We start from the raw sequence: 10942 nt of genomic DNA, 5'->3' as shown, positions 1-10942 counted from the left end.
TATTATTATTATTATTATTATTATTATTATTATTATTATTATTATTAATTGGGTTTATAGACCGCCCTCCCCCGGAGGGCTCAGGGCGGTGTACAGTACAGATAGAGCACAATCAATTTAAAATACAATAAATATGAATTAAGATGGCTCCAATAAAAATAAACCTTACCCCATTAAAATGCAGCTTATAAAATTAATATTAATGTTAGCTCAAGATGGTGTCTGCTATCAATTCCCTCTCAGACATACATCAGAAATGTATGTATCATAAACAGCTACACTTCTTTCTTCTGATTGCCAGTGGCCACAAAGGGTCACAAATCCAAAAGGCTACACAGACAAGGTTCTATCAACCACAGTTCCACAGGAAATGGGCTGCTTCTTCTCCAGGGAGAATCCACTGAAAATGCTAGGGGGAAGAATTAGGGCTAATAAAAGGAAACACTTCTTCACGCAACGTGTGATTGGTGTTTGGAATATGCTGCCACAGGAGGGGGTGATGGCCACTAACCTGGAGAGCTTTAAAAGGGGCTTGGACAGATTGATGGAGGAGAAGTCGATTTATGGCTACCAATCTTGATCCTCCTTGATCTGAGGTTGCAAATGCCTTAGCAGACCAGGTGCTCAGGAGCAGCAGCAGCAGTAGAAGGCCATTGCTTTCATATCCTGCACGTGAGTTACCAAAGGCACCTGGTGGGCCACTGCGAGTAGCAGAGTGCTGGACTAGATGGACTCTGGTCTGATCCAGCTGGCTTGTTCTTATGTTCTTATGTTCTCCCTTCAGGTCTTGGAAGAGCAGCTGTGAGAAAGCCCTTCCCACTCCTCAAGCTGCTCGACCTTCTGGAGCTGGGATCTCTCCGACAGCTGTTTCCAGAATTGGTATAGGAACAGGGAGCTGCCTACAAGAGGCCTGATAAAGCTCCCAGAGTCCTTTGCTGCTGTCTCTCAGTCATAATTTCATTCATAGACTTAGGGCTACCAGGGGAGATTTGCTTGACTGGCTGTGGTGGGTTTTCCAGGCTGAGTGGCCGTGGTCTGGTGGTTTCAGGTCCTAATGGAGCAGCAGTCGTAGGAGGTTAAGAGCTCGTGTATCTAATCTGGAGGAACCGGGTTTGATTCCCAGATCTGCAGCCTGAGCTGTGGAGGATTATCTGGGGAATTCAGATTAGCCTGAGCACCCCCACACACACCAGCTGGGTGACCTTGGGCTAGTCACAGCTTCTCGGAGCTCTCTCAGCCCCACCTACCTCACAGGGTGTTTGTTGTGAGGGGGGAAGGGCAAGGAGATTGTCAGCCCCTTTGAGTCTCCTGCAGGAGAGAAAGGGGGGATATAAATCCAAATTTTTCTTCTTCTACTCTTCTAATGTCTTCACCACTGCTGTGGCTGCCATCTTCAACGGCATGAAACAGTAAGATGTGTTTCCGACATGCCTCTGAAGATGCCAGCGACAGACGTGGGTGAAAGGATAGGAACAAAAACTACCAGGCCACGGCGACACAGTCTGGAAAACCTATAACAACCAATTGATTCTGGCCAAGAAAGTCTTCGACAATACAGACCGGTTTCTCAGCTTTTAGGACTGAGAGTCAGAAAAGACTGATATGTGACCTGAAGCGGACAAAGATGTGCAGTACCACAGATACTGTCTGGTGAACACATTCAGCGACCTTTTACCAAATCAGAACACATGGCTACTAAACGATAAACCGGACACAAACAACACAGCAAGCAGTACAAATAATGTGTATGCGATACAGACTGAATATTGCGAAGCGAGAAACTTCACGGAGAGTGCCAATCCCACAAATTCAGTAGAAGAGCCATATCACATGCGAGAATCTAACCAGAAAGACCAAGCTGGCGACACTCTCCCTCCAGCTGTCCGGGCCCTGCCGGACCTTGGTGAGTTCCGCAGGGCCTGTAAGACTGAGCTGTTCCACCGGGCCTTTGGTGAGGCCGGCCGCGGATCTACCACCCCCCACTGAGGCTGCCAGTTTTCCATCTTGGCAGGGCCTTGATTCCACCTTGGGCCCTGCCTCTCCCCTCCCTGTCTTTTTGATCGGGCGCCTGTACACCCCTGCTGCTCCCAAAAAAGATGGCATCCTTCCATGAAATGGGGAAGAATTGAGCAGCAAGCCCGGACTCTGACTCTGATTCTTCTGGGCTTCGACATCTGTTGTTTGGACTTTGAGTTATCATTTTGTGTCAAGCTTTTGCGACACCTAGTATTTGTCTCCAGCTTGGTCTTTCTGGTTCAATTCTTGTACGCAGCCTAGCTCCTTCGGCCCCATTTGCAGGATCGGTGCTCTCCGTGCCGTTTGTCACTTCACAATATTAAATCTGTATAGCATCTGCATTGCTTGCTTCATGTCTCGTTTGTGGTTCAGCACTTGGGGGTTTTGATATATTAATTTCGTCTGCACTCCGGCAGCCAGCGAGGCTGAGCCACCGGCTTCATCCTTGCCCGCCCTGCAGGCAGCAGGGCGGGCACATCCATGCGCTTCTCAGAATGAGCGGAGTAAAAGGTAAAAAAAACCCCAATATATATAGTGTTATCTTTATTTTAAATGTCAAAAATTATTTGCGGCTCCAAGTGTTTTCTTTTCCCGTGGAAAACGGGTCCAAATTGCTCTTTGAGTGTTAAAGGTTCCCTACCCCTGCTCCAGAGGAAGCGAGGGAAGAGCTGCGCAAGTGCACAAAACAGCCAACCCCCAAGGTGCATTTGGAGATATTTCTCTTCCTCTCCCCCGCACATAAACACACACACAAACACACATTAAGCTTCCTAATAATAGCACGGCAAAGAGGATTTCTGGACACAGCCAAGAGAGCAGCTTAGGAGAAGCCATTTTGAGGCTAAGCCTGATTCTTTGGCAAGCTCCAGTCCTCCTCGTTCCTTAAAGGTTACCTGGCTTGACTCTGCTGTGCTCGTCGCTAATTCCAGCTGCTTTTCCAACGAGGCAACTTTGGCATGCAGAGACTCTGGAAAGACAGGAGAAAACCCAAGTGAAGGAACCCCGTGCTCAGAGCGTGCTGGAATAACTGGCCAGGTGAGGTCAGGGCGTGCCGTTCGCACTGACCAGGAAGGCTGCAAGGAGACCGTTCTTATCGTCAGTGGGAAAACGAAAGCACTGTGGCAAAGGAGGAGTTCGGAAGGGGAGCGAAGAAGTCACAGGGAACTTTTCCAGGGCCACAGAAGACAGTCTGAGGTGCTGAAGCCATCCAGCCACTCCTCAGCTTCAAGGACCAGGAGCCCAAGACTTCAAGCCATGTCTCTAGCTGCAGAGAGAGGGCGAACAGACATTGGCCACCTGTGTTGTAACCACTCTAGGGCACCTGGTTTATAATAATAATAATAAAAAAAGCTGTGTCACCCAATTCCACAATCAGATCCATATCTAACAACGTAGGCGACATTTGGGTGGGAGACGTTTGGCCAAGGAGTTGATAATAAAACTGCAAGGATTGTCATGCCCTTATATAAAGCAGTGGTGCGACCGCACTTGCAGTACTGTGTTCAGTTCTGGTCACCACATCTCAAAAAGGATATCGAAGAGATGGAAAAAGTGCAGAGAAGGGCAACGAGGATGGTTGAGGGACTGGAGCACCTTCCTTATGAGGAGAGGCTGCAGCGTTTGGGACTCTTTAGTTTGGAGAGGAGACAGCTGAGGGGGGATATGATTGAAGTCTATAAAATTATGCATGGGGTAGAAAATGTCGACAGGGAGAACTTTTTCTCTCTTTCTCACAATACTAGAACCAGGGGGCATTCATTGAAAATGCTGAGGGGAAGAATTAGGACTAATAAAAGGAAACACTTCTTCATGCAACGTGTGATTGGTGTTTGGAATATGGTGCCACAGGGGGTGGTGATGGCCACTAACCTGGATAGCTTTAAAAAGGGCTTGGACAGATTGATGGAGGAGTCGATCTATGGCTCCCAATCTTGATCCTCCTTGATCTGAGATTGCAAATGCCTTAGCAGACCAGGTGCTCAGGAGCAGCAGCAGCAGCAGAAGGCCATTGCTTTCACATCCTGCATGTGAGCTCCCAAAGGCACCTGGTGGGCCACTGCGAGTAGCAGAATGCTGGACTAGATGGACTCTGGTCTGATCCAGCAGGCTAGTTCTTATGTTCTTATGTTCTTAACCCTGATCCTTCTCTCTGTATGATAGTGGCAGACTTTCTCCTGGAAGTTACTAAATGCCAGTAGATTTCCTTCGACCTAACGTTTATTTCCTGTATTGCATATGCTTTTTAATCCGTTTTTCATTATTGTTGTACTGTTGTCTATGCCAATAAAGCAAATGTACTTGGTACAGTGACTCAGTTAAAACACAAATTGTACAGACGTCAACAAAACTGCAGCGGGGCTCCTTGGGAGCTCAGGTGGGCCCACAGGCCACACCCAATCCACGGCAACTCTTCAGCCAGCCTTCAACCTGCTACAGCCTTCGTCGCGAGGCTTGGCCCACCGAAACCGCAACACGGGCTTGTAAGCCAACGTCTGTGCGTGAAGTGGCCTCCTGCTCATGGCGACCTAACCAATCAATGTCCTCCAAAACCTCCTACCGTTAATAGCCTTGGAACCAGTCAATCCGTAGGTTCCGTGCCCAAATCCAGCCCGCAGGTTGCGCGCACGAGGCCCGGCAGCACCCGAGGCCACCCACCAGAGCAGAACGGGGGCCTGAGGCCGACCCAGAAGGGCCTGCTCTCAAAACGCCAAGGCCCATCTTGACCAGAAAGGATAAGGAAGTATGGGACAGAGGAGTGTGAGCAGGGAGCGGGGGAACACGACGAAGCAAATTAAACAAGCAGTCGGGATGATGGCCCGAAAATGAGAGAGAAGGTACCATTCTCTGCTTCCAGCTTGTCCACCACCACCTTCAGCCGGTTGTCTTCTGGCTGGCTTTCCTCCTTCAGAGGGGGCCCGTTGTCCTGTCCAGTGAGTGGCTCTGAGGAGAAAGGAAACAAAGCGGGGGCACTTTAGGAGGTATCTGTGGCCATCTGAACCGCAGTGGAACAGTCAGCAGGTGCGTTTATGGCACCTTCGACTGAGCAAAGGCTCCGCAGCCCTAGCCTGGCTCCCGCTGGGATCGTGTTTCTGCCGTTGGGGTGATAGAGAAGTGGGGGCTTCGCTGATGTCTTCCTGTACCTGGCTTGGAAAGAAGAAGAAGAAGAAGAAGAAGAAGAAGAAGAAGAAGAAGAAGAAGAAGAAGAAGAAGAAGAAGAAGAAGAAGAAGAAGAAGAAGAAGAAGAAGAAGAAGAAGAAGAGGAGGAGGAGGAGGAGGAGGAGGAGGAGGAAGAGGAGGAAGAAGAGGAAGAGGAGTTTGGATTTATATCCCCCCTTTCTCTCCTGTAGGAGACTCAAAGAGACTGACAATCTCCTTGCCCTTCCCCCCTTCACAACAAACACCCTGTGAGGTGGGTGGGGCTGAGAGAGCTCCGAGAAGCTGTGACTAGCCCAAGGTCACCCAGCTGGCATGTGTGGGATTGTACAGGCTAATCTGAATTCCCCAGATAAGCCTCCACAACTCAAGCGGCAGAGCTGGGAATCAAACCCGGACCTCCAGATCAAGAGTGCACCTACTCTTAGCCACTGCTCTTAGCCACTCTGACACTGTTTCTCCCACTTTCTCCCCCTCCTGCTCCCACCTTTCTCTCCCGCAGGAGACTCAAAGCCCGGCTTGCAATCTCCTTGCCCTTCCCCCCCTGCATGCATTTCTGTGAAGTGGGTGGGAGCTGAGAGATCTCCGAGAAGCTGTGACTAGCCCAAGGTCACCAGACTGAGCCAGGCACATGACAGCCAGCGTGATGTAGTGGTTAAGATCAGGGGATTCTAATCTGTGGAACCGGGTTTCATACCCCCCTCCCCCATTGAAGCGGTAGACTCTTATCTAGTGGGCACGATTTGCTTCAGTTCCGACATTCCTTGGGTCAGTCACAGTTCTCTTCAAACCCTCTCAGCCCCACCTACTGCACCGGTTGTCTGTTGTGGGGAGAGGAAGGGAAAGGAGACTATTTAAACACATGTAACTCTCCTGCAGGAGAACCAGCGTGGCGTGGTGGTTGAAACGAGGTGCACTAGTCTGGAGGGAGCAGGTTTAATTCCAACACACTTTGCCACTTGAGGTGTGGGAGGCTTATCTGGAGAGCAGGATTAGCATGTGCACTCCAACATATGCCAGCTAGGTGATGCCAGGCTGATCCACGGTTCTTTGGAGTTCTCTAGCCCCACCCACCTCACAGGGTGTTTGCAGCCAGCAGAGGGAAAGGAAAGGAGATTGGGAGCCGGAGTCTCCTTACAGGAGAGAAAGGGGGGATATAAATTAAAACTCTTCTTCACGATACTTAGCCAGGCAAGGCCAGTCAAACTTACCTGCTTTAATGGGCACAGGAGGGACTTTGCAGGAGTCTTAGTAGGGGTCTTCCTCAATACTTATTATTGACTTTCTAAGTTAGAGATGACCAGGATTGAACTTGGGACTCTCTGTATGCAAAGGGGATACTCCGCCACTGAGCCACAGCGTCTCTCCCAGATGTGTCTGGACAAGATCCCCCTGCCCTGAGATCTCAGCTGTGCTCAGCACAGTCTGAATGGATACACATCCCACCAAGGACAGAGGAACTCCAGGAAGGGAAAAGAGCAGCCTCGTTCCCATAACGATCAGACAAACTAACAGCCTCCTTCCTGCTTCTCCTTAAAGGGAGGAGCAGATGTTCCTTTCCTGGCTAGTTCCTCTTTGGGTGCTAGCCATACAATAGTCAAAGGGAACAGACGGCCAAGGTTCTATGCTGGAAAAAATATAACCGTTAACAACAACAACAACAACAACAACAACAACAACAACAACAACAACAACAACAACAACAAGAGGAGGAGGAGGAGGAGGAGGAGGAGTTTGGATGTATATCCCCCCTTTCTCTCCTGCAGGAGACTCAAAGGGGCTGATAATCTCCTTGCCCTTCCCCCCTCACAACAAACACCCTGTGAGGTAGGTGGGGCTGAGAGAGCTCCGAGAAGCTGTGACTAGCCCAAGGTCACCCAGCTGGCGTGTGTGGGAGTGCCCAGGCTAATCTGAATTCCCCAGAGAAGCCTCCCACAGCTCAGGCTGACTAGAGCTAGAGGAATCCATTCAGGTTCCTCCAGATTAGATACACGAGCTCTTAACCTCCTACGCCAAGGAGAGAAGGATTAGAAGAGGGGTCCTCAATGTGAGTTTGAAACCTCGTGTTGTTATGAAGCAGTCACCTTATCCAGTGTAGAGTCCAACTCCAGTGTGCCGACTGCAAATATTTCAGGTTGAGCCTGTGGACGGTCCAACTCCCGGGCCCCCTCAGGAAGCTCCCCTTAAAAACAAACACCGATGATCAACTTCCCCTATCACAAAGCCACTGCAGTAGGCAAAACCCTACCTTCTGCCCTGGTGCCAAGAGAAGGCAGAAGGCAGACCTGAGAAACTGGCTCTCCAGACTGGAGCTGGGATCGCTAACAGTCTTAGCTTAAGAGTCCAGGTTTTCAGCACCTCAAGCTTAGTAAACGAATGTGTCTGAAACCATGAAACCAGGACGCCACGGAGAGACAGCACAGAAATGTCCCAAATACATATGAAAGGAAGATAAGACTGGGTGTAATGGCTTGCTTCCGTGGAATGAGAAATCCCTCCCACACACTACAAAGGATCCTCTCTGCCAGTGGAAGATTCCTCCCAGGAAAGGGAGCACTGGATTCACCCCCAAGACCCCATGGATCTGCAACGTCCGCAGGGAGTGACGCTCCACCTCCCACCCAATAGGTGCTGGACTTAATCTTCATCCCACGAAATATGGAATATGCTGCCACAGGAGGTGGTGATGGCCACTAACCTGGATAGCTTTAAAAAGGGCTTGGACAGATTAATGGAGGAGAAGTCGATCTATGGCTACCAATTTTGAGCCTCCTTGATCTGAGATTGCAAATGCCTTAACAGTCCTGGTGCTCGGGAGCAACAGCCGCAGAAGGCCATTGCTTTCACCTCCTGCACGTGAGCTCCCAAAGGCACCCGGGGGGGCCACTGCAAGTAGCAGAGAGCCGGACTAGATGGACTCTGGTCTGATCCAGCTGGCTCATTCTTATGAAAGTCCAAATACAAGTCCAATAATGTCGCTCACCAAAAAAGACAATTCGCACAAGCAGCATTAAACGTTCAGTCAGGACAAACTAAGGATCCCAGAATGACACAGCTGGAAGGGACCTGCCCGGGTCATCCAGTCCCACCCCCTGCACAAGGCAAGAAGTTCACATACGCCTCTCTCCACTCCCCCTGAGACCCTGGCTCTATGGCAAGAAGAGGGCAACTGGCCAGTCTGGCCTGGAGGAAAATTCCTCCGTGACCCCAAAGTGACAAATGGCATTACCCTGGACATGCAAGAAGGGGTCATGAATGCGGAGCCCTGGGTCACCCCTTCCTGCCCTCCCGCTCGTGATCTACCTGAATTCACAGGTGACCATCTAGCCTCTGCTTAGAAACCTCCAAAGGGGAACCCACCCCCTCTGTGGCGATCTCCCTCCCTCTCCTGTGGGCGGGGCTGACAAGACGTCCCACCGTCCCTTTCCGAGGTGTTGGTCTCCTCGTCAGTAGCCCCAGTCTTTGGGGCTCCCAATGAAGTCAGCTGCCTGAACCACAGGGTGCCAACGGGTGGGATGGGAGAAGCACCCTCCCTTCCGCAGTAGGCACTCCCTACCCTAGGCGCGGGTTCCCAGCCCGTCAGCTAGGGTGTCGCCGCCAGTCTCCCTCCCACCAGTAAACGGCCTCCCACCGGGCTGTTGGTTGTCTGCCTCTGGGAGACGTCCCTGCTCTGCCTCTCCTCCTTCCTTCCGCCAACCTCCTTGCTTTCTACACTCTTTGCTTTCCTCCTTCGTTCCTCCGTCCTCTCTCTCTCCCTTCTCCGCCGGGTCGAGCCCTCGCTACCCCCGGCCCCTTCTTCCCACGCCTCCTCCTTCTGCTTTGCCTCCAACTCCCGGCTTCCACAACACCCACCCACGACCCGTCGCGCCAAGCCTCGCCCGCCCGTCGATTCCCGCCTTATAAGCCCTTGCCGGGGCTTCTAGGGCGTTCCCAGCCTCGCCTCCGCACTCAGCTGCTGGCCCGACGAGCCTCAGCTGAGCCACCTCACGGCCACCTCCCTCCTTCGCTGCCTCTCCTCCGGTGCCCTCACGCCGGGGCAGGCCATTGCCGGGTCCAGCAGTTGGCTCCCGGCTGGCCCTGCCCCCCGGCTGAAGGAGTCCGGGACAAGCCATTGCGGCGACCCCCGGACACGCTCCCAAAGAAGTGTGCTCCACTGAGGAATTGCTTTGTCAGGAAGTTCTGCCTAATGTTTGGGAGGTGAGTAGAGAGAGAAAGAAAGACAGAGAGAGAGAGAGATGCTGCAAAATCCCTTCTAGCTGCAGAAGGTGCTAAAGAGACCCGGCAGACCGCTGAGAGCTCCGTTTCCTGACCTTGCTGTGCGGACGCCTGCTCGGCAGAGCGTTCCATCAACCGATCCAAACCCTGCTGCAGCTGGTTGTTCTCCGCGAGGAGGGCGTCATAGCTGGAACGCAGGTCCTTCTCTGCTCCTTGAAGCTCAGCTATTTGCTGGTCCTTCTCTTCCAGTTCCTCCAGGTGTCTCTTCTCAGAGGCTTCACTCTCCTCCTTGCGAGAGTCCTCGGCAGCTCTCGCTTGGGTCAGCGCCTGAGAGAGTTGCTGGACTTCCTCCTCCAGGTGGTGACAAGCCAACTTCCTCTCTGCTAGCTCCATTTCCAGCTTCTCCACAAAGGTCTGGGACCGCTGCCGCTCGGAAGCTGAGATTTCCCTCAAGGACTCCAGCTCTGCCTCGGACATCTGGAATTTTTCCAAGAGAACCTGGGAAACGACAGCAAAAGGGACTCTAGGGCGTTGTGGGTTTTCCGGGTTGCATGGCCGTGTTCCGGTAGCATTTTCTCCTGACGTTTCGCCTGCACCTGTGGCTGGCGTCTTCAGAGGATCTTCACATCCTCTGAAGATGCCAAATGTACATTTTTTCTGTCTTGAGGCAACATTTGGATTTCTGCAGGCTTTGGGAGAAGGAGGATGCTTATTGGCTAACTCTAATGATGTCATCAACTCCCCACCCAGCAGTTTTAATACGCTAACTACAATGGCTAAGTGCAAATGGGTCTAGAAGTTTGTGATTTGCCAGAAAATAACCCTTTGGACACTCTGATGAAATGCAGCTACACAACAGGCCGATATGGAAATCCCACAGCTGTAGATCTGTGCTGGGATTCAGTGAATTACACTTTAAGTTTCAGAGAGCCAAAATGCTTTGGTCTCCATCTCGAACAGGTTTAGGGTGTTGTGGGTTTTCTGGGCTGTATGGCCATGATCCTCTGAAGATGCCAGCCACAGATGCAGGCAAAACGTCAGGAGAAAATGCTGCTGGAACACGGCCATGCAACCCGGAAAACCCACAACGCCCTAGTGATTCCAGCCGTGAAAGTCTCCGACATTACCCTACTCAGCCAAGGAATGAGAGGAGCACCAGAAATCGTTAGAGGACATTATCTCCTAAAATTGTGAGATAGGATAGTTGAGGAAACCAGCATCTCAGGGAAAAGAACCGTCTGGCTCTCCCTGACTGGTTGCAGGAGTGCCAGAATCTTTGGCTCAGGACTAGAAGGCTGAGTTCGAAACCCGTTCAGCTGGCAAGTGGCATTTCAAAGCTTTTTTGGAATGCCAAGTGCAATATATACAACAAGACAAGTGGTGGAAATGAACCGGAATCGAACAAACATGCTGTACATCAATCTGGGACTCTTTAGATTGGAGAGGAGACGTCTGAGGGGGGATATGATTGAAGTCTATAAAATTATGCATGGGGTAGAAAATGTTGACAAAGAGACATTTTTCTCTCTTTCTCACAATACTAGAACCAGGGGGCATC

At 51.2% G+C, this 10942-nt stretch overlaps 1 protein-coding gene across 1 annotated transcript; it reads right to left on the bottom strand.

Moving 5' to 3' along the window:
• Positions 1-2909: 2909 nt before the first annotated feature.
• On the bottom strand, positions 2910-9882 carry LOC125424871 (golgin subfamily B member 1-like; the record flags this gene model as incomplete). The annotated part of the gene is made up of 4 exons (XM_048482307.1): positions 2910-2983; positions 4855-4954; positions 7254-7351; positions 9480-9882. Coding segments are annotated over 4 exons (675 nt in total), but the record flags the coding sequence as incomplete, so codon positions are not given.
• Between the last annotated feature and the right edge of the window lie 1060 nt (positions 9883-10942).

The sequence above is a fragment of the Sphaerodactylus townsendi genome, unplaced genomic scaffold (genome assembly GCF_021028975.2).
Source record: "Sphaerodactylus townsendi isolate TG3544 unplaced genomic scaffold, MPM_Stown_v2.3 scaffold_1274, whole genome shotgun sequence".
Taxonomy (NCBI): domain Eukaryota; kingdom Metazoa; phylum Chordata; class Lepidosauria; order Squamata; family Sphaerodactylidae; genus Sphaerodactylus; species Sphaerodactylus townsendi.
The sequence above is the reverse complement of the archived record's forward strand: the minus strand, read 5'-3'. Positions and strand labels throughout refer to the sequence as shown.